Source organism: Moschus berezovskii, chromosome 11 (genome assembly GCF_049115385.1).
Source record: "Moschus berezovskii isolate FMDL1 chromosome 11, NW_MosBer_1.0, whole genome shotgun sequence".
NCBI classification, from domain to species: domain Eukaryota; kingdom Metazoa; phylum Chordata; class Mammalia; order Artiodactyla; family Moschidae; genus Moschus; species Moschus berezovskii.
The window spans coordinates 7,824,168-7,846,641 of NC_142470.1; the positions used below are offsets into that span (position 1 = coordinate 7,824,168).

The following is a 22,474-nucleotide window of genomic DNA, read 5'->3' on the forward strand; positions in this document are numbered from 1 at the left end:
CAAACAGCCAATGCCCCAAAGCTCCTGCCCTTTATGCCTAACAAAGCACCTTGTCTCTTGGTTTACACACAATTGTACTGACCTGGGGTGGGGGTGGGGGGTAATGGGTGGGGTAGGCAGAGCGGATTAGAAATTGTCCACCAGGAAGGAGGAGGAGACCTGGTTCTTGCCCCCTGCCCCCATTCCCTCTCTCACTTTCTCACACTTTCCTTGCATCCCCCAAGCAGTGGGTGTGCCTTGCGGCAAGGTGTCCCAGCCTTTTTTCATGGCTGGGCTCACACAGAAAACCAAAATATTTACACAGCATCTGAGTAGTCTAGTGGGTATTGGGGGATGTTTGAAAGTCTTAGTGAAAATTTCAAATTTCATTCTTCTTAAGATGTATTAGGATTAGAAACTAGTATAAAGTATTAGGGAAGATTTTAAAGCTCAGTTTTGTATAAAACTTCCAAATAAAACTGGGTAAAAGAAGACAGACACAAAAAGCATGATTCCATCCAGGTGACAGTTTGGAAAAGGCAAAAATCACAGGGACAGCAAACAGATCATTGGTATTCAGGGACTGGGGTGGAAGAAGGGAACTGATGGCAGAGAGGCACAGGGGAGGTTTGGGGACAGATGTATATATTCCATATCTTCTGTGTAGTAGTGGTGACATGACTGTTTATACTTGTGAAATACTATCCAAGTACAGAGACAAATACTGCATGATATCACTTATATGTGGTATATCTAAAAAAAATACAAGTTCAGTTCAATCGCTCAGTCGCGTCCAGCTCTTTGCAACCCCATGGACTACAGCACGCCAGGCCTCCCTGTCCATCACCAACTCCGGAGTTCACTCAAACTCATGTCCATCGAGTCAGTGGTGCCATCCAACCATCTCATCCTCTGTCGTCCCCTTCTCCTCCCGCCTTCAATCTTTCCCAGCATCAGGGTCTTTTCAAATGAGTCAGTTCTTCGCATCAGGTGGCCAAAATATTGGAGTTTCAGCATCAGTCCTTCCAATGACTGTTCAGGACTGATCTCCTTTAGGATGGACTGGTTGGATCTCCTTGCAGTCCAAGGGACTCTCAAGAGTCTTCTCCAACACCGCAGTTCAAAAGCATCAATTATTCTGCGCTCAGGTTTCTTTATAGTCCAATTCTCACATCCATACATGACCACTGGAAAAACCATAGCCTTAACTAGATGGACCTTTGTTGGCAAAGTAATGTCTCTGCTTTTTAATATGCTGTCTAGGTTGGTCATAACTTTCCTTCCAAGGAGTAAGCGTCTTTTAATTTCATGGCTGCAATCACCATCTGCAGTGATTTTGGAGCCCCCAAAAATAAAGTCAGCCACTGTTTCCACTGTTTCCCCATCTATTTGCAATGCAGTGATGGGACCAGATGCCATGATCTTAGTTTTCTGAATGTTGAGCTTCAAGCCAACCTTTTCACTCTTCTCTTTCACTTTCATCAAGAGGCTCTTTAGTTCTTCTTCAGTTTCTGCCATAAGGATGGTGTCATCTGCATATCTGAGGTTATTGATATTTCTCCCAGCAATCTTGATTCCAGCTTGTGCTTCCTCCAGCCCAGCATTCCTCATGATATACTCTGCATATAAGTTAAATAAGCAGGGTGACAATATACAGCCTTGACGCACTCCTTTTCCTGTTTGGAACCAGTCTGTTGTTCCATGTCCAGTTCTAACTGTTGCTTCCTGATCTGCATACAGATTTCTCGAGAGGCAGGTCAGGAGGTCTAGTATTCCCATTTCTTTCAGAATTTTCCGGAGTTTACTGTAACCCACACAGTCAAAGGCTTTGGCATAGTCAATAAAGCAGAAATAGATGTTTTTCTGAAACTCTCTTGCTTTTTCGATGATCCAGCCAATGTTGGCAATTTGATCTCTGGTTTCTCTGCTATTTCTAAATCCAACTTGAATGTCTGGAAGTTCATGGTTGTTGAAGCCTGGCTTGGAGAATTTTGAGCATTACTTTACTAGCGTGTGAGATGAGTTCAATTGTGCGGTAGTTTGAACATTCTTTGGCATTGCCTTTCTTAGGGATTGGAATGAAAATTGACCTTTTCCAGTCTTGTGGCCACTGCTGAGTTTTCAAAATTTGCTGGCATATTGAGTGCAGCATTGTCACAGCATCATCTTTTAGGATTTGAAATAGGTCACCTGGAATTCTATCACCCCTACTAGCTTTGTTTGTAGTAATGCTTCCTAAGGCCCACTTGACTTCACATTTCAGGATGTCTGGCTCTAAGTGAATGATCACACCATTGTGATTATCTGGATCGTGAGGATCTTTTTTGTACAGTTCTCCTGTGTATTCTTGCCACCTCTTCTCAATATCTTCTGCTTCTGTTAGGTCCATACCATTTCTGTCCTTTATCGAGCCCATCTTTGAATGAAATGTTCCCTTGGTATCTCTAATTTTCTTGGAGAGATCTCTAGTCTTTCCCATTCTATTGTTTTCCTCTATTTCTCTGCCCTGATCACTGAGGAAGGCTTCCTTAGCTCTCCTTGCTATTCTTTGGAACTCTGCATTCAGATGCTTATATCTTTCCTTTCCTCCTTTGCTTTTCACTTCTCTTCTTTTCTCAGCTATTTGTAAGGCCTCCTCAGACAGCCATTTTGCTTTTTTACATTTCTTTTCCATGGCGATGGTCTTGGTCCCTGTCTCCTGTACAATGTCACGAACCTCCGTTCAGAGTTCATCAGGCACTCTATCAGATCTAGTCCCTTAAATCTATTTCTCACTTCTACTGTATAATCATAAGGGATTTGATTTAGGTCATATCTGAATGGTCTAGTGGTTTTCCCTAGTTTCTTCAATTTCAGTCTGAATTTGGCAATAAGGAGTTCATGATCTGAGCCACAGTCAGCTTCCAGTCTTGTTTTTGCTGACTATATAGAGCTTCTCCATCTTTGGCTGCAAAGAATATAATCGATCTGATTTCAGTGTTGACCATCTGGTGATGTCCATGTGTAGAGTCTTCTCTTGTGTTGTTGTAAGAGGGTGTTTGCTATGACCAGTGCGTTCTCTTGGCAAAACTCTATTAGCCTTTGCCCTGCTTCATTCCGTGCTCCAAGGCCAAATTTGCCTGTTACTCCAGGTGTTTCTTGACTTCCTACTTTTGCATTCCAGTCCCCTATAATGAAAAGGACATCTTTTTTGCATGTTAGTTCTAAAAGGTCTTGTAGGTCTTCATGGAATTGTTCAACTTCAGCTTCTTCAGCATTACTGGTCGGGGCATAGACTTGGATTACTGTGATATTGAATGCTTTGCCTTGGAAATGAACAGAGATCATTCTGTCATTTTTGAGATTGCATCCAAGTACTGCATTTCAGACTCTTGTTGACCTTGATGGCTACTCCATTTCTTCTAAGGGATTCCTGCCCACGGTAGTAGATATAATAGTCATCTGAGTTAAATTCAGCCATTCCAGTCCATTTTAGTTCACTGATTCCTAGAATGTTGATGTTCACTCTGCCATCTCCTGTTTGATCACTTCCAATTTGCCTTGATTCATAGACCTAACATTCCAGGTTCCTAGGCAATATTGCTCTTTACAGCACCGGACCTTGCTTCCATCACCGGTCACATCCACAATTGGGTGTTGTTTTTGCTTTGGCTCAGTCTCTTCATTCTTTCTGGAGTTATTTCTCCACAGATCTCCAGTAGCAAATTGGGCACCTACCGACCTGGGGAGTTCATCGTTCAGTGTCCTATCTTTTTGCCTTTTCATACTGTTCATGGGGTTCTCAAGGCAAGAATACTGAAGTGGCTTGCCATTCTCTTCTCCAGTGGACCACACTTTGTCAGAACTCTCCACCATGACCCATCCGTCTTGGGTGGCCCCACCTGGCATGGCTCATAGTTAGACAAGGCTGTGGTCCATGTAATTAGATTGGTTAATTTTCTCTGATTGTGGTTTCTAGTGAATAAAACAAGAAACAGACTCACAGACATAGAGAACAAACTAGAGGTTACCAGTAGGGAGAAGGAAGGGGAAGGAGCAATACAGGGATGAGGGAGGGGAAAAATAAAAGTGTTAATCACTCAGTCATGTCCGACTCTTTGCCACACCATGGAATGTAGCCCACCAGGCTCCTCTGTCCGTGGAATTCTCCAGGCAAGAATACTGGAGTGGGTAGCCATTTCCTTCTCCAGGGGATCTTCTTGACCCAGAGATCAAACCTGGGTGTCCTGGATTGCAGGCAGATTCTTTACCATCTGAGCCAGCAGGGAAGCCCCCAAACTGTTAGTCACTCAGTTGTGTCCAACTTTTTGTGACCCCACGGACTGCAGCTCACCAGGCTCCTTTGTCCACAGAGAAGGGTTATAGAATTATATGAAATCATGTGTGAAACTTTCCTTGTTTTGGCTGGTTGTGCAACATGTGGGATATTAGACCCAGCACAGCCAAAAATAAATCAAATTAAAATAAAATAAAATAAGGGTTCCCTTGTGGCTCAGTGGTAAAAAATCCACCTGCCAATGCAGGAGACATGGGTTCCATCCCTGACACGAGAGGATCCCCCGTGCGTCAGAGAGACTAAGCCCATGCGCCACAACTGCAGAGCCTGTGCTCGGGAGCCACAGCCACAGAAGCCGAGCACCCAGAGCCTGTGCTCCGCAAGAGGGGCCGCCACAACGAGAAACCTCTGCACCACAACTCGACAGGGGTCCCCATTCATTGCGACCAAAAGAAGCCCTCACAGCAGTGAAGACCCCGCACAGCCAAAAGGAAAGAATTTCTTAAAGCTTTTAAAAATTATTTATTTTAATTGGAGGCTAATTAATTTACAATATTGTAGTGGTTTTTGCCATACATTGACATGAATCAGCCATGGGTGTACACATGTACCCCATCCTGAACCCCCCTCCCACCTCCCTCCGCATCCCATCCCTCTGGGTTGTCCCAGTACACCGGCTTTGAGTGCCCTGCTTCACGCATCGAACTTGGACTGGTGATCTGTTTCACATATGGTAATAGACATGTTTCGAGGCTGTTTTCTCAAATCATCCCACCCTTGCCTCCTCCCACAGAGTCCAAAAGTCTGTTCTTTGTATCTGTGTCTCTTTTGCTGTCTCACATATAGGGTCATCGTTACCATCTTTCTAAATTCCTATATTTTTTTGTTTTTTAAAAAATTGATATAAATGATCCCCAGACCAGCTTCAATCCAGCGCTGCGCCCCCCTCACTCTGTAGTTTTCTCCATTTCAGCTGATGGCAGTACCAGTCTTCCAATAATTTGGTTCCAAAACTATGACATCATGCTCAGTCTGTATCTTTCTTTTGTGGTTGTTTTGATTTTATTTCCTCATCATAAACTTAACTCTGGAATCCAGCTAGACTTGGAGGAGGGAAAGGCAAATAATGAAACTCAAGGAACTGCAGCAAAAGCTTAAAGATCATAGGCTGTCACTAGCAGATACAGGGGAGCAATGCTCTCCTGAGTCATGGAAGGAAAGGGCTGTTGCTCAAGATAAAACACAGCCAGGTGTATTCAAGTTGTCCACAGACAGCAACGGTGAGCTTCGTGCTGGTCTTGCCATTCCTGGAACCAGAACCCCCCACGCCTGCCACACCTTTTCATGCTCCCTTTCGCGCCCGCCAAAGACCACACGCTTGCCATCCAGCCACTCAGTCTTGGCAGTGCCGATGAGAAGCCAGGAATCAGCTGTGTTAGGTCCAGCATTTGCCCCAGACAAGATGCCAGGACCCGTGTGGTTCAGGGTGAAATTCTCATAAAATTTCTCCTGTAGTTGGACCCCACCAGTGCCATGATAGTCTGGAAAGTCACCACCATGACACATAAATCCTGGAATTCTGTGGAAGCAGGACCCTTGTAACCAAACCCTATCTCCCCAGTGCTCTGAGCACGCAAGATTTTTTTTGTTTTGCTGTCTTTGAAACTCTGCCTGCAAACAGCCTGAAAGAGATGCAGCCCAAGGGTTCGCTGACGATGTGGAGGAACCACAGTGGGGTTGACCCTGACTAGACTCAGCAGTGGGGGGCTCCCCGCTGTGGTCCACAGGTGTCTCCGCTGGCGGTGCCTCTCACCACCCCCCGTAAACACCCCGGTCTGAGGCACCATCATGTCTCCCCTGGACTGTTACGATGGCCTCCTAACCCATCTTCCTATTTCTACCCTGGACCCAACTACAGTTCATTAGAGGAGCCAGAGTATTCACATTAAAATAAAAATTAGATTGTATCACTCTCTGCCTCAGCCTGGAGGAGATGGCCACCGGCTCCAGTATCCCTGTCTGGGAAATCCCATGGACAGAGGAGCCTGGAAGGCTACAGGCCATGGGGTCGCAGACTCGGACACGACTCAGTGACTGGACACACACACTGCCTCAAATCCTCCAAGCACTCGCTCCTTTAGTGTTAGTCGCTTAGCTGTGTCCGACTCTTTGCAACTCCATGGACTGTAGCCTGCCAGGCATGTCTGTTCATGGCATTTTCAACCCCTTCAGTTCAGTCGCTCAGTCATATCCAACTCTGCGACCCCATGAACCGCAGCACGCCAGGCCTCCCTGTCCATCACCAACTCCCGGAGTTCATCCAAACTCATGTCCATTGAGTCGGTGATGCCATCTAACCTGCTCATCCTCCTTCGTCCCCTTCTCCTCCTGCCTTCAATCTTTTCCAACATCAGGGTCTTTTTCATTGAGTCAGCTCTTCCCATCAGGTGGCCAAAATATTGGAGTTTCAGCTTCAACATCAGTCCATCCAATGAACACCCAGGACTCATTTCCTTTAGGATGGACTGGTTGGATCTCCTTGCAGTCCAAGGGACTCTCAAGAGTCTTCTCCAACACCACAGTTCAAAAGCATCAATTCTTCGGCGCTCAGCTTTCTTTATAGTCCAACTCTCACATCCATACATGACCACTGGAAAAACCATAGCCTTGACTAGACGGACCTTTGTTGGCAAAGTAATGTCTCTGCTTTTTAATACGCTATCTAGGTTGGTCATAACTTTCCTTCCAAGGAGTAAGCGTCTTTTAATTTCATGGCTGCAATCAGCATCTGCAGTGATTTTGGAGCCCCCCAAATAAAGTCTGCCACTGTTTCCACTGTTTTTCCATCTATTTCCCATGAAGTGATGGGACCAGATGCCATAATCTTCGTTTTCTGAATGTTGAGCTTCAAGCCAACTTTTTCACTCTCCTTTTTCACTTTCATCAAGAGGCTCTTTAGTTCTTCACTTTCTGCCATAAGGGTGGTGTCATCTGCATATCTGAGGTTATTGATATTTCTCCCAGCAATCTTTTTTTTTTTTTTCTCCCGGCAATCTTGATTTCAGCTTGTGCTTCCTCCAGCCTAGCGTTTCGCATGATGTACTCTGCGTGTAAGTTACCTCAGAATAAAAGCCAAAATGACCGCCAAGGACATTCCTGCTCTGGCCCCCAACCTTGGTTTCGTCACGTCCAGGCCTTGGCTCCTCCTTGCTCATTCTGCTCCAGCTACAATGACCGCTTCGGTGTTTCTTAAACCTGCCAGTCCCACTCCTGGCCTCAGTGAAAGTGACGTGTTACTCACTCAGTCATGTCCAAATGTTTGCAACCCCACGGACTGTAGCCCCCCGGGCTCCTCTGTCCATGGACTTCTCCAGGCCCGAAGGCTGGAGTGGGTAGCTGTTCCTTTCTCCAGGGGATCTTCCCAACCCAGGGATGGAAGCCAGGTCTCCTGCATTGCAGGCAGATTCTTTACCATCTGAGCCACAGGGAAGCCCACTGCTGCCCCAGGACCTTTGCAGATGCTCCCCCGGCCTAGAATGGTCTTCCTCCCTACATCCCCACAGCTTGTCCCCTTTCCTCCTGTCTTTGTTCTTCATGTCTCAATCACACTTGATATTTCCTAATTTTGTTCTGTAGAACTCACCACCCTCCAAGAGTTACTTCTCTGTGTCTGTCTCCCTCACTAGAATGTCAACTCTACAAGGTCAGTGATTGTTTTGGGACCTTTGTATTCACCACTGTATCCCTAGAACCTAACCTAACCTAGACCCACAGAGCTGCTAAGTCACTTCAGTCATGTCCGACTCTGTGCAACCCCACAGACGGCAACCCACCAGGCTTTGCCGTTCCTGGGATTCTCCAGGCAAGAACACTGGAGTGGGTTGCCATTTCCTTCTCCAGACCCACAGAGGGTCCTCCATAAATGTTCACTTTAGGGAATTCCCTGGTGGTCCAGTGATACGTACGCCGAACTTTCACTGCTGAGGACTCGGGTTCAATTCCTGCTTGGGGAACTAAGATCCCACAAGCCGGGCAGCCAAAAAAAAAATTCATGTTAATAAATGAAAGGGATGCCTGAAGCCTGGAAAGGAGAAATGACTTAGTCAAGGTCATAGCCATCCAGAATCAATGGCTTTTGGTCTTGGAATGAACAAAGCATCGATTCCACAGCTCTGGCCCTAAGTCCTTCACAGAGCCATGCCAGGCTCTGGGGCTAAAACCAGGCCAGTGGACTCTCATCCCTGGGACTGACAGGGAAAGCCCAGCCCCCAGGGGATGCCTGACTGACTCTGCCAGGGGGACTTACACAAACCAAGCCAAGGCAGGGTATTTCCTCTGAAGAAGAAAACCTGAAGACTGCAGTGCCAGAGGGAGGTCTGCACTCGTGGAGGCCACAGCCAAGGCAAGGAGCCACTCCCCACCCCTCCGGCTGCCTGTGTGCAGGCACTGGAGACCCTACAGAGTCTCCACTGCTGGGCCCTACAGGGGTGGGCAGGGAGGAAGGCCGGCAGTTTCCAAGCAGGAGAGCACAAGTTGAAGCCACTGTGGGTAATCCAGAGGACAATGGGCTGATTCCAGATGCCCCAGGCTCCCTTTCACGGGTTTCCCAGGTGGTGCTAGTGGTCAAGAAGCTGCCTGCCAACGCAGGAGACACAGGAGACCCAGGTTCGATTCCAGGGTAGGGAAGGTCCCCTGGAGAAGGGCACGGCACTCCACTCCAGAATTCTTGCCTGGAGAATCCCATGCATGGACAGAGGAGCTTGGTGAGCTACACAAATCCACAGGGTTGCAAAGCGTCTGACACGACAGAAGCTTCCGAGCACGCACCCTTCCCACTGTTGGCACCAAACCAGCAGAGGGCGCCCTGGCACCACAAGGTCCAGGTTCCACCACCTGCCGCCCTCTGGTGGCCACACTGGTCAGGGTGGGAAGGGAGCCCTGGATCTCCCCTGCCACTTCCAGGAAAGTGGTTCCAACTAAACAGGGGAATGTCCAAAGGCAGGGAGCAGGGCCCCGGCGGCCTTGGGTCTGGCCTGGGCCCACCCTGGCCAGCAAGGCGAGGTCAGCGATGATCACGCCAGCCACAGTGGGTATGTACTCGCTGTGGGCTGGGCTTCAGCTCCAGCTCCTTCTTACCCACCCAGCCCAAGAGGTACTTCTGCTCCCACCGCCCCTTTACCAATGAGCAGGCTAAGGAGGTGATGCCAAATCACCTGATTCTTCTCTGAGGGCGCCCGCTCCTCTGTCTCCACCTGCTCATGCACAGATAGGGAACGCCTCCCCCCCAGTCCTTTTAGGACACGCAAAGAGGCTCAGCCAGGAGTTAAAAAGTATAAAGTGCAACACCAGCCAGCTTTTATTGAGGGCCTACTGTGTGCGAGGTCCTCCTCCCATCTCCCTGCACTTCCCACTGGCCAGGCAAGAGGGTGGCAAGTGAGACCCAGCTGATAAGCTGGGTAGGGAGCTGACGGCGAGGCAGAAGGGGGTAGAGGGGCCACTGCAGCTGGACCCTCAGTGAGGGGCATGCCTCTTGGGTCTGCCCAGCTTGACGCGAAGGCTGGGGGCGGGCCTCCCTTCCTCCCTCCCCCCAGGCCCTGAATCAGATCAGTGAGGAAGAGGGCCTGTGAGCCCTCCCCTTGTGCTACATGGCCTTGGGGGAAGGGGACCCAACTCAGTGGTTTCTCCTGATGGAAGACAGGTCCAGAGGGCAGAGAGGCCATGCCCAAGGGGACAGCCAGGTCTCTACGGGGTCTGTCCTGGGGGCGGCTCTTGCTGTGCCCCCTGGACAGCTGTGGTCTGCTCCCGGGCGCGCCTCTGGAGTCACCGTCTAGCCCTGGTGGGACAGGAGAGACGAGAGGAGTAGAAAACAATTAGAGTTGGATAGAGAGAGACGCAGACGCAGAGACAGAGCCAGAGAGGTGGAGACGGGCTGAGAGAGAGGGCAGGCAGACAGAGAGGCAGACACGGAGACACAGAGCCAAAGCCAGCAGAGGAGAATGCGGAGCGGGGAACTGAGGCCCAGACACAGAGTCAGCCATCCGTGAGAGAGAAGACCGAGGCCCCGCCCTCACCTAGAGCTCATCCCGGCGGTGAGGGTGGAGGCTGTGCCCGCTGCTGCCCGCCAGGTCCAGGCGGGGGTCGCGCAGGGTCTTGTAGGAGCCGGTCCAGCTGATGAGGCGGCCACTGTCGTCATCCCAGGGCGAGGATGTCTCGGTGTCGCTCAGCCACTCGGCGTCCCCTGCGTAGTGGGTGGGGGCCGCGAGCAGGGGCCGGGCTGAGAAGGCCTGCAGGTCCCGTGGCCAGAAGTGTGCCTTGTACTGCTCACTGGGAGAGGGGAGGGGGGCTCAGGGGGGCTGGAGTGAACCGTCCCACCCCAGACCCATGCCAGCCTAGAGCCGGTCACCTCACCCCCGAAGCACCTGACGGCCCTCCCCATCTAATCCTGAGGTGACATTTCTCTTATCCCCATTTTCCAGATGGGAAAACTGAGGTGCAGAATAGGAAAATGGCTTGCCTGGAAAGCACAGGGCATCACAGAATTCACAGAGAGGTTGGTCTGATGCCAAGGTTAACCTGGGCTCTTCCTTGGTGACCGGAAGTGGCTCAGCCCTGCCAGCCTCAGTCTCCCCAGCTGCCCAGTGAGGGCACTTACTACCTGATGAGGTGGGCTCTGAGGACGGGCCGACCCTGCCCTGCCCTGTGGCTTACTTGGGGTGCTGGTCAAACATGATGGGCAGGAACTCATCCACAGGCAGCATTCGGCGCAGCGGCTGGGAGGCCAGCAGCTTGCGGGCGCCCGCCAGGCTCAGGACGTACGCCAGTGTCCAGTAAGAGTAGCCAGCCACCACCAGGTGCGGGAGCCCCTCCACGGCGGCCTCCTCCTCTGGGTTCACCTGCTTCCGGCCGAGGTAGCTGCAGGTGACACCGGGGGTCCCAGGAGTCACTGTTGTCCCAGGGTCCTCCCTGTCCCCAACTCCATCTACAGAGCCAAGCCTGGGGGGGGGGGCGGTGGCGGGGGCTGGCCAGGGCTCCCTGAAGGAGAAGGCAGACCCCAGGAGGCCCACCCCTCTCCCCGGCCCCTGGGGGCCCAGGCTGCCTACATCAGGTCCCAAGGAAGTTTCTCTGCCTCCACCTCCTCCATCAGCTGCTCCAGCCGCCCCTTGAAATTGCTCTCAAAGCGCACATCGTCCTCAAATACCACGACCTGGGCCAGGCCCCGGGTGACGACCTGAGGCACAAGATGGGGGTGGGAGGGTGGCTCTTTATACCTGGGCTGTCATCCCCTCCCACCTGGCTGACACTGACAGACACTCCTGGCTTTGGTTCCAGGCCAAGTGCTCAGCCCTGGCTGTCGCTCAACTACTCCAAAGCCTGCTGGGGCTTCCCATGGCCTGGGGATTGAAACCCCAACACCTGGTTCTAGTATTCAAGGGGCTCCAGGTGCCAGTCTTGCCCTCCAAGCAGATCAGGAGAGAAATCAGAACCCTCACTGCAGTCACTGAGGGCGGCCTCATCCTGGGGCCACAGGGCTCGTCTCCAGGGACCCTCAGGAGGCAGGAGGGAGACGGAGACACCAGGAAGTGACCCCACGATAGTCCGAGGGCACCCAGCCCAGATGTGGCCAAGCTGGGATCTGAGCCTGCATCTGCTGGGTTACAGAGCCGGGCTCCTCACTTCCACCTCCTCAAGGAAGTGAGGCTGGGCTGGAGTTGGGGAGAGACCCTAGCCCCCCAACACCCTGAGAAAGAAATGCTTTCTGTAACTTTTGGAGGTATGAGAAGAGCATGAAATCGGCTCAATAAATGGCAATCCTTTGATCTGTTCAGAGGCAGCATTCAGTTCAGAAAAATAGAAATAGCAGCTCACACGCCACGTATTTCAGCAACAGTAAAAAATGGAAACAAGGAGGGTGCCTGTGCTTCACTTCCTGGAGGGGGCACCCCTTGAAGGGCCCCATCCCTGGTCCTCTTGGGCCAAGTCCAAGCAGTGACCTCTCCCGGGCACTCACACCCCAGCCCCGGGCCGAGGCTGCCTGGCCAAGTCTCCACCCCTTCAGCCCCAGGGGTATGGGCCTGCACAGTCTTCCTCTGCTGAGAAGGCTCCTCTCCCTGGCCATCAACAGTGAGGCCTATGCTGACCCCACCAGAGGCCAGGAGGCCAGGCCTGTCCACACCCTCGCACAGCCGGTACCTCCCCAGGCCGGGGTAAACTGAGTTCTTTCTCCATTTCTGCGCCCTGCTCTGGTCCCTCTGCCCCAGGAGGGCGCGGCTGCATTCTTTGTGTTCACCTCTGTGTTCTTGGAGCAGAAGCTGTCCCAGCACACAGCCGGTGCTCAGTGCATACCACAGGCTGAATATGGTAAGGGTCGCGCCCACAGGAGGCTGACAGTTGCTGCCCAGGTCTTCATGAATGTGCTCCGTCACCCACCAATCACATGAGTGCTGGCATGCAGCCGTGAGTGGGAGGGGCTGCCCTGCTTTCCCCAAGGGCGTGGGCCGAGGGGGCAGGGTCCTCACCTCCTCCCAGATGGAGTAGTGGCTGAGGAAGCAGCCCACCTCGCCCTTGGTCAGTGTGCGGCCTGAGTAGGGGTCCTGGTAGCCGGGGAGCAGGTCCACGCCAAGGGTCCTCATGACACTGCTGTTGAGCATCCTGAGGGAGACGGTGTCACAGGGTCAGGGGTGCCCACCAGAGACCCACCCAGGGCCGCCTGCACTGGGCAAGTTGGGGGCCGTCACACTGGAGTCTAGTTTAAAGGAGGGGTGGTGGCGGTGGCTTAGCTGTAAGTTCTCTCCCACTCTTGGTGAACCCATGGACTGTAACCTGCCAGGCTCCTCTGTCCATCAGATTTCCCAGGCAAGAAAACTGGAGTGGGTTGCCGTTTCCTTCTCCAGGGCATCTTCCCAACCAGGGATCGAACCCAAGACTCCTGCATTGCAAGCGGTCTCCTGTGTTGCAGGTGGATTCTTTACTTCTGAACTACCAGGGATTCCCCGTTGGGAGGGAGGAGGCTTCAGCCTGATTACTGCTTCATGTGGCCTGAAGTCATCATGACTGGACGAGGGGCTGCAGCTGCCTCGGGCAGGGTGGGTAATCCTAAGGGGAACCGGGCAGTCTGAGGAGGAGACACCCAGGACTTCTCAGGCAGGGGCCCAAGCCAAGGCTGGACATCCTGCAGTCCACCAGGCTGGGGCACATGCAGCCAACGGCAGTGGACACGGGGGGCCATGTGAGCCTTGGTTCTGGGGGAACGTGAGTGGCCCGCTCCTGCACCCCACCATCAGGGACTTAGGTTCAGGAGGGAAAGGAAGAGCCCTGATAATGAGAATGAAGACCCCACTAATCTGTGTGTCAGGGCCTGGAGAAATCTTCACTAAACCCTTACAAACCCCTAAGAGGAAAGGAGCTACTTGCCATTTCCGCAGTAGGGCTGAGAGATGGGAGGACTTGCCGGAGGCCACACAGCTGGTGACAGGCCCAGGAGCTCCAGACCCCAGGCCTTAACCACTGCACCATCCTCCCTCGGGTGGGCTGAGGAAGGGCCCCTGTCCTGTTCTGTCTGCCCTGGGCTCCCCCAGACACAATGACTCAGGCTCTCTTTGAATACTCCTTGGAACAGGAAACTCAACCCATCGTCTGCTTTTCCCATCCCCAGGGAGCCCCGACAGGCCACCCTGGGCACCCTGCACTGCACAGGGCCCTGTCCCTGTTCCGGAAGCCTCACCGGCCGTCCACAGCGTCCACCACCCGCCCAGAGATCTCCATCTCCCACAGAGAAGTCAGCATGCGCTCTCGGCGGTCGGGCCGGCGGGCCAGGCTGATGACAAACACCTGGAGGAGGCAGGGGGCAGGGGTGGCAGGGGGAGGCTGCAGGTGGAGGGGAGAGCCTGCCTCCTGACCCTGGTCCCGCAGGCCGGGAGGACTCACCTCATCAAACCCCATCTTGCTGGGCCTCTTTGGGGGCCGGGACACATGAGCCGAGGCCCACATGGGGGGCCCATCCACTGCAGAGGAAAGCCCGCTGTCACAAATCCCCACTGGCTCGAGTCAGTGGCACCCTGGAGTCCCAGGCCCCCCTTATTCCCGTCCCCTTGGCAGGATGCCCAGCAGATCACAGACTCCACCTGCCTCTGCTGTTCGGAGGGGCAGACTGAAGCCCAGCGGGGAAAGCGACTTGCCCGGAGTCAGGGAATGATTTGAAGAGGAAGTTGTGACTCCAGCCCTGCCCCCTGCCCAGCCAGGTCTGGGGCCAAGGAGAAGGGGCCCGTGGGAGGGGTGGGGAGTGATGGGGAGGAGGGACAACACCGGCTGGCAGCCTCACCCAGCGCTTCCAGGATCAGGTGGATGAAGTTGACTCTCTCGTCCTCCAGCCCCTGGTGGGACTTCACAGGCACATTCAGGTACCCATAACGCTGCTCGTTGCACACGTGGACTGAGACCCCTGTGGAGAGAGGCCGAGTGAGTGCTGGCCTGCAGGGCGGGGCTCTCGGAACCCAGACGGCAGGTGTGAGCCCCAGTCCTACCGGAACCCACCACAGGAGTCCTCTCTGGGACCCCGCGTCCCCATCTGTGGGGTTGGAGGGAGATAGGGCTTGGCTTAAACAACATCTAAGGGACCTTTCTGCCGAGATGGTATATATTCATTCAACAGATGTCTCCAGGGCACCAGCTGGGGGCAGGGGTGATGGTGGTGAGCAAGACAGACCGTCCCTGCCCTCAGAGGATTGAAGTGAGGAAGAAGCAGATAAACTCCCACCTGGCTATGGCCACCCGATGCCACGGGGCCTTGTTCCACCCTCTAACTCTCGCCCGCCGCTGCCCATCCCGCTCACCCAGTCCAGCGCCATCACCTCTGGCCCAGGTCCCTACACTGAACCCCTCCCTGTCTCCGGCCCCTGCCTCGCTGTCCTCCACCTGGCAACCAGAGTGACTTTTTTTTTTTTTAATTCCTTCAGTGTTTGTCATCTTCATTATAATCATTTATTTAGCCTTTGTCTTCTACAGACTGTGAAGCCTCCAGGGCAGGTCAGACAGTCAGTCAGTCAGTTCAGTTCAGTCGCTCAGTCGTGTCCAGCTCTTTGCAACCCCGTGGACTGCAGCATGCCAGGCCTCCCTGTCCATCCTGGAGCTTGCTCTAACCATGGTGTCTATTGAAAAGTCAACTCCAGGCCCAGCCCTGAGTACACAGCCTGGCAGAGTGCAGGGGCCAGAAGCACAAATGATGGAGACAAAACCCCCGTTCACGGACTTCCTCGGTTATCCAGTGGTTGTGGGATGTGGGTTTGATCCCTGGTTGGGGAACTAGATCCCAAATGCTGTGGGGCAACTAAGCCCATACACCACAACAAGGGATCCTACAAGCCAAAACTAAGACCCAATGCAGCCAAATAAATAAATAGACACATGATGCTAAAAAAAAAAATGGATAGCTGCATATAAATAAAAAACTTAACAAAATCATTCACTAAATTCCTTCGAACCACTGACCAGTAAACAACAGCTGATACTCAAGTAGAGGTAAATAAAGTTGCTCAGTCATGTCCGACTCTTTGCCACCCCAAGAACCATACAGTCCATGGAATTCTGGAGTGAGTAGGCCAGAATACTGGAGTGAGTAGCCTTTCCCTTCTCCAGGGGATCTTCCCAACCCAGGGCTCGAAGCCAGGTCTCCCACATTGCAGGCAGATTCTTTACCAGTTGAGCCTCAAGCAGAGGTAGGAATGAAGAAATAAAGAAACAGGGAGTTCCCTGGTGGCCTAGTGGTGAGGGTTCCGTGCTTTCACTGTCGTGGCCTGGGCTCAGTCCCTGGTTGAGGAAGTGAGATCTCAAGAGCTGCTCGGTGTGGCAAAAAAAAGAAAAAAAAGAAAATATTGGTGCTTCTCATTTTTCATCCATGTATTTGTTTCACCTTCACTCACGCTCTGCACTTGCTAAGATCTTTTTTCTCCCTGCACGTTTGCACTGTAGACATCACCTCGTGGAGCACAAAATAACGATGATGACACCCTTCTCCCTGGCCACTCCTCACACACTGCTGGCCCAGGAGCAACATTTCCTGATTGACCCATCACTTCTAATTCACCTTGACAGTGAGCAAAGTTCTCTACCCACTGGACAGCCTTCACGTTCTCGCCACCCATGAGCGCGCACCGTGAACTACATTCTCTGCCGACTTCTCAAGGTTCTTATGCCAGCAGCAGCATCTCTGTCCATCCATGAGCATGCACCGTGCACTATATTCTCTGCCGACTTCTCAAGGTTCTTACACCAACAGCAGCATCTCTGTCTTGTTCTCAACTTCAGCTCTTCCTAGGACTGCGGTTTATCCTATCCAAACCCAAACATCCAAACATTTCTTTTTCTGGCCATGCTACATGGCTTGCAGGATCTTAATTTCCTGACCAGAGCTTGAACCTGTGCCTTCGGCAGTGAAAGCACAGAGTCCTAACCACTGGACCACCAAGGAATTCCCCAAACCCAAACACTTCCTTGTAACTTTCATCTGAAAAATAACTACCTACAGCAGAATGATTTCTTTTCAGTGTTCAAGTCCAATTGGATGATTCTCTGATGGCTTCCTGACACCCACAGGCTAACGGCCAGATGCTTGCCCGTCAAGTCCCCACGAGCTGGCCCCTGCCCACCTTTCCTGCCTCAGCCTGCACTATGCCCCCTTTGTGTACTGTGCTCTAGCTGCCTGCCTTCTTGTGTCCCCGGCTACCACAGGGCCTTTGCATCTGCTAGTCCCGTTGCTTGAAATGCTCTGTCTTGCTCTGTTTACCTTGTTAATGCCTGCCCATACTTTAGATCTCAGTCCCAACGATTACATCCTCCAGGAAGCCTTCCCTGGGGACCAGGTCAACTCTAGCCTAAGCTCCCAGAACACCTATAATCAAGAAGTTCTTCTTCCTGTCACTGTGATTGACACTGATTTGTGTGATCCTTTGGTTGACTGGACTGGAGGATCCAGGAAGTCAAGGACCACCTGATTTCATTCACCACTGTCTCCCTGGTGCCTGGCACCTGATGCATGTGTGTTAAGTTGCTTCAGTCATGTCTGATTCTTTACACCCCTACGGACTTTAGCTCTCCAGGCTCTTCTGTCCGTGGGATTCTCCAGGCAAGAATACTGGAGTGGTTGGCCATGCCCTCCTCCAGGGGATCTTCCCGACTCAGGGATCAAATCTGTGTCTCTTACGTGTCCTGCATTGGCAGGTGGGTTCTTTACCACTAGTGTCACCTGGGAAGCCCTTGGTACTGGTAGGTGTCCCATATTTGCCTAATGAAGGAATACATGAAAGGGCCATGGTGGGCACAGCCAGAAGGACATCTAACCTACTGGGGCAGTGGGCCCAAGAAAGTCTACAACCCAAAAGACAATTAGGAATTAGCAAGATAAACTGTGGAGTGGGGAAGGGCATGCAGAGCAGAGGGAACAGCATGTGCAAAGGCCCAGAGACCTTGGAAAAAGGCTCAACAAGAGCTGACCTTACCAGCGGCCTGACAGGCATAGGCGAAGACGATGATGTCATCGAAGGGCCAGGTATAGTTGGGGTGAGGCGGGTAGAAGGCCAGCTGGGCCGTCCCCTCAGCCCGCAGGGATATCAGGAAGGTGGAGTGGACCATGGGGACGCGGAAGCAGCCCCGGCGCTGGCGGTTCTTGGTAGGAAAGTAGTCGGCCGTGCGGCGGTAGTAGCCCTGGGGAAGGCGTGGCCCCAGGCTGTGAGAGGGCACCCCCTCCATCCCCAGCACACTGCTCCCCAGCCGGGGCTTTCTGCCTCCCACATCCCCCCTTCCAGTCCTCAAGCCTCCCAGGCCTGTGTCCCCGGCCGTACCTGGGGGGTGATCCCACCGGCCGTACCTGGGGGGTGATCCCACACCAGAAATTGGAGTAGTAGGTCTGAGAGTCCAGCATCGGGGCCACCACAGGCAGCCCCTGCTTGACCAGAAGCTGCAGCGTCTGATTGTTGGTCAGAATGTTGTCTGTGTCTGCAAACTGTGGGGAGGCGGGTGTCACAGGCCCCAGCCTTGTCTGGGCAGCAGCCTCCCAAGGATTCACTGAATGGGATCCCTCCAGATATCCAGGGAGCCAGGGTATCTCCCACAATCCAATGGGGTTCCCTCAGTGAGATCTAACCTATAAACCAGGAGATCTGTTTCTGGACCAAGGAGCACTGGCTCGGGGACTAGAGATTTTATGCCTGAGTTGTTGATCTAAGAACTTTATCTGAAGCCTTAGAAAGGAAATTCAAAGACCTACTCTGGTCTCCTCTGGACAGGGGAAGCCTGGCATGCTGCAGTCCATGGGGTTGCAAAGACTCAGACACGACTTAGCAGACTGAACAACCCTGATCTCTGGTCCAGGGAACTAGGCTCAGAGTATACTCTGGGCTCTACACTCTGAGACTGAGTCTATATACTCTGGGATTGAGTCTCAGTGTACACCTTGAGCTCTGTCTCAGGGACCCAGGCTTAGTACAGGGTCTGAGCTCAAGCAAAGGGATCCCAGCTCAATACTTGATCTGGGTTCTGATCCAGGTTGCTAGCTGAAGGGTCCAGCCTACAGATGGTTAAATCGCACCCAGATTTCTGTCAAAGACAGGTGCCACCACCTGTGGGGAGCTCGATTGTAGGCCAAGCTTCCTTACCAGGATATAGTCTGCCCCCCAGTGCCTGGCAAAGGTCAGGGCTTCTTGTTTCAGCTCCATCAGGAACTGATGCCTTTCCTTGGTCCAGTGCTTAGGGCCCTCTTCATCTGGGTAGGACCTGAGGTGGTAAAGAGATGAGATGTCCCATGGGGCAGGCGCATGTGGTCAGAGCCCTTGCCTGGAGACTGTGACTCGGCACTGTCCCTCTCCCTCTCTGGGCTGCACCTCTTGCCCATCTTCCCCAGAACCTTTGCTCTCAGGCCACACCTGGGCTCCCCTTCGGGCCTCCAGACCACAGCTGCATAGTCACCGCCCACAGCAGCCAGCCACTCCTGCAGCATCTCGGTAGTGTTGTCTGCATTGTGGTCCGTGGCACACCTGGGGACACAGGAGGAAGAAGGGTGGGGGGGTGGCACAGCCAGCAAAGGACCAGACCCTGAGGCAGCCTCGACTCCTGGAGCACCAACCCCTGCAGGACTGGCCTCTGCTGGCAGCGGAGAAGGAAGGCGGGCAGCCAGGTCCCAATCACAGCTGTGTGTTCCACTGTGTGACCCCAGGCAGGTCCAGACCCTCTCTGGGCTCACGTTCTCCTTCTGTAACCAAAAGCCATCCTGGCAAGCTCAGGGGCTGAGGTGACAGAACTCAAATGCATTTTTTTTTTGGACAGGCAACTAGGATTTATTGGTGGGCATGAGTAAGGAGGGGACAGGGCCAAGGCTCTCATGAGTGCAAGACCTGCCATTTGTCCAGAAGGAAGGATGTATTTGACCCCAGAGCCATCTGGGATGAGCTGTTTTTCTGCCACCATGTTTTCAAATTCACCACCCTTAAACTTAGTAAATCCCCACTTCTTGGAGATGTGGATCGACTGGTGGCCAGGGAACTTGAACTTGGCCCTATGGAGGGCCTCAGTCACATTTTTCTTGTTCGGAAGCTTGGTACGGAAGGGCATTATGACTTGGCCAGTGTGGACCCTGCCCACTGTGTCCTGGGGCTTTCCGCCACACTTACCAGTCTGAAGCCTAGATTTGGGGACAGCATGCCAGTCATGAATCTCCACTGGAAAGGGCTGTCTCCAGGGTTCCTTAGGGAAACCTGGATAGGCAACAGGCTGCATACGCTCTCCAACAGGCTGTCTGCAGCCACTCAAATGCATTTTGAAATATGAGAAGGACCTCAACTTTGAGGAACACACCTGCCATATTCCCTATTCCTTCCCTGCTGTGTGACCTCAGCTTAGTCCCCTCCCCTCTCTGAGTCAGGACTGGACAGAGAACTTGCTGCTTCCCTCCACCAGAAAGTTGTAATAAGGACCAAACCACACTCTGAGCGTCCCTGAGAAGACCTGATGGGCCTGAGCTCCAAGGTCACCTCGCACAGCCTCTCCTAAGGGGCTCTCATGACAGAGGGGGGCGAGGGGGCCTTAGCCAAGAGCCCAGGTTTTCGGTGATGCTGCCCCTTTAAGCCAAGTCTCCAGAACTGAAGACTAACTACGTGTCAAGTCTTTTGGGGGTGGGAACTAACTAAACTCCCAGACTGGTAATTGTGGGCGGCCTCCCCAGGCCACAGCTCCACCCCCAGCCCAACTCTGGTGAGTTGGGGAGAGTAGTTTGGTCACTTCTCTCAGTTTATCCCCAACCTCAGCTTGGGACTCCTCCCTGTTCTGGCTTCCAAAGACTGTGGCCTCTGATTCCAGGCCCTGTGGGGACACCTGGGGGGAGAGATGGCAGGAAGGGGCTTTACCCTTGGCCAGCAGGACTCAGCCCCTCTTCTGAGAGAGACTGGAACCAGCCTGGGGAAGGGGGAGTGGGTGTGACACCCCCGCATAGAGCAGCATGGAGCCCAGGGCTGACAGCACCCCTACGGGCTCCCCAGGAACTCCCAGGCCTGCTGAACTCTGCCACATCGGGCCCCAGCGGACGCCAGCTGCTCCTGTTGGCTCCACTCTGTCAGGCCAACCACAGGTCCCACGGCTTAAGTTTCAGCTATGGTGGGCTGGAGCAAGAGGGGTTGGGCCCAACTTACACCTAGAGAAGGTCCCGAAGGAGGAGCAGGGGCCAGAATGAGGGATGGATGTCCCTGTGCCAACCCAAGGCCTCCAAGTCTGCAGGGACAAGGGGACCTGCCAGGGGTCTCGGGTTACTGGAGGGCCTGTCTGCGAGGGGAGGGGCCTGTCTGGGTGGTGTCTGGGCAGGGAGCAGATGGGGCCAGCTGGAGCCCGGGCTGTCGGTGGTGGGGTTGGGGGCGGGGTAGATGCCCAGTGGGTGCCAACGCCCGGGTCTATCTCACCAGAGGGCCAGCCTGGCCCTGGGGTAGTCCAACCGCTCCAGCGCGCCCAGGTAGTGAGGCAGTGAGTGCTCGGCATTGCGGGCCAGGATGGCAAGGACCACGGTGGGCAGCGGCGGCTCCGCGACTCCCGCAGCCTCGGGCCGCGGCCCCAGCAGGAGCAGCAGCTGGAGCAGCGGGGCGGCGGGGGCAGCGCGCATGGCGGGCGCTCGGGCGGCGGCGGCCCCCGGGGCTCCCGGCCGCGCCGAGGGGAGTGGGCGGTGCCGCCGGGCCCGGGGCGGGGCCTGGGCCCGGGGCGGGGCCGAGGCGGGCCAGGAGTGGGGTGGGGGGATGTACTACCCTCTCCCAAGAATGGGCTCCCTCTCCCCTCCCCATCCCTATCCATGGATTCTCAGATGTCCTCTCCTCGGCCCGGGGCATCGCAGGACCAGGGCCCGGACACCCGCCCCAGACGCGATCCGGGAGCAGCCTCTTCCTGGCTGGAGGGTCATGGGGCGACGGCTTCCGAGCCCTCCGCGGCATCTCAGGATACTCGACTACGACTCCCCTCCGGGGCGTGCAATCCCCGGAATCCGGCTTCACGGATTCCTTCAACACCCCTGAATCCGTGCTGCCTGGCCATCCGTCCAACCCTCGGACCTGAGCTGCGGGGGGACCCGGCGACACAGCCACGGCCCTTCCCCGGGTTCCCGGGCTCCCGGCCCCTCCGCCGCCCCGCCCCCGGGCGCCCTCTGGCGGGCCCAGACGGAACTTCGCAGAGCCAGACCCGCGAAGGGGTGCGGGGAGGCGGGGTGGTCCCCCTGACCTGGGCGCGCCATCCCGCCGCGGTCCGAGCCTGGTGTCTCCCGGGCGTCATCGTCCTCGCCTCCGTCGCCAGCACCAGCACCGCTCCGGGCCTTTAGGAGAGCAAAGCCTACTCTTAGACTGAGTGTAGAACAGGGGGCACCACACAGCCCCCTCACGGTGTCCCAGACCCCCCCTCCAAAGCAGGGTGACTCCAGTGTCTGGTCAGAGTCGGGGTCCTGAGGCCCCTGCTGGGTCTCCAGCCTCTCTTAGGGAAAAGGAGGGCCCTGGAGGCACCGGTGGTGGGGTCTAGCTCCTTTGCCACCGACTGACCTCAGGCAGGTAGGTCACTTTTCTCCCGAGCCTCAGGGCCTCCTGGGTAGAATTGGGCTGTAACAGCGCCCATCTAGCAAGGATTCCTTGAGTGCGTGAATGCACTTGAATTCTAAGCATGGAGCCTGGCAGGGGAGAAGAATTCCTGGGGTGGGAAGACAGGACTGGAGTA

At 54.2% G+C, this 22,474-nt stretch overlaps 1 protein-coding gene and 3 pseudogenes across 1 annotated transcript; all 4 read right to left on the minus strand.

Moving 5' to 3' along the window:
* Positions 1-5,462: 5,462 nt before the first annotated feature.
* On the minus strand, positions 5,463-5,821 carry LOC148776067 (peptidyl-prolyl cis-trans isomerase A pseudogene; annotated as a pseudogene).
* A 3,767-nt stretch (positions 5,822-9,588) lies between these two features.
* CERCAM (cerebral endothelial cell adhesion molecule) lies at positions 9,589-21,534 on the minus strand. The gene is made up of 13 exons (XM_055400678.2): positions 21,190-21,534; positions 19,168-19,278; positions 18,901-19,018; positions 18,114-18,248; positions 17,746-17,950; positions 14,574-14,693; positions 14,180-14,256; positions 13,977-14,083; positions 12,772-12,904; positions 11,356-11,483; positions 10,964-11,167; positions 10,327-10,579; positions 9,589-10,088 (listed from the first exon to the last, which is right to left on the minus strand). The coding sequence occupies exons 1-12, from the start codon at positions 21,384-21,386 to the stop codon at positions 10,327-10,329; spliced, it is 1,788 nt and encodes a 595-aa protein (XP_055256653.1). The 5' UTR covers positions 21,387-21,534; the 3' UTR covers positions 9,589-10,088.
* On the minus strand, positions 19,303-21,177 carry LOC148776068 (large ribosomal subunit protein uL16-like; annotated as a pseudogene).
* On the minus strand, positions 19,968-20,062 carry LOC129540129 (small nucleolar RNA SNORA70; annotated as a pseudogene).
* Positions 21,535-22,474: the final 940 nt, after the last annotated feature.

What these genes read in the sequence shown, in the direction of transcription:
- CERCAM (XM_055400678.2), bottom strand. Translation starts at nt 21,386, where the DNA reads ATGCGCGCTGCCCCCGCCGCCCCGCTGCTCCAGCTGCTGCTCCTGCTG. An exon ending in AGGCCCGAAGGGGAGCCCAG is followed by an intron (nt 19,019 to 19,167) that starts GTGTGGCCTGAG and finishes TTACCACCTCAG; the next exon opens with GTCCTACCCAGATGAAGAGG. An exon ending in GGGGGGCAGACTATATCCTG is followed by an intron (nt 18,249 to 18,900) that starts GTAAGGAAGCTT and finishes GCCTCCCCACAG; the next exon opens with TTTGCAGACACAGACAACAT.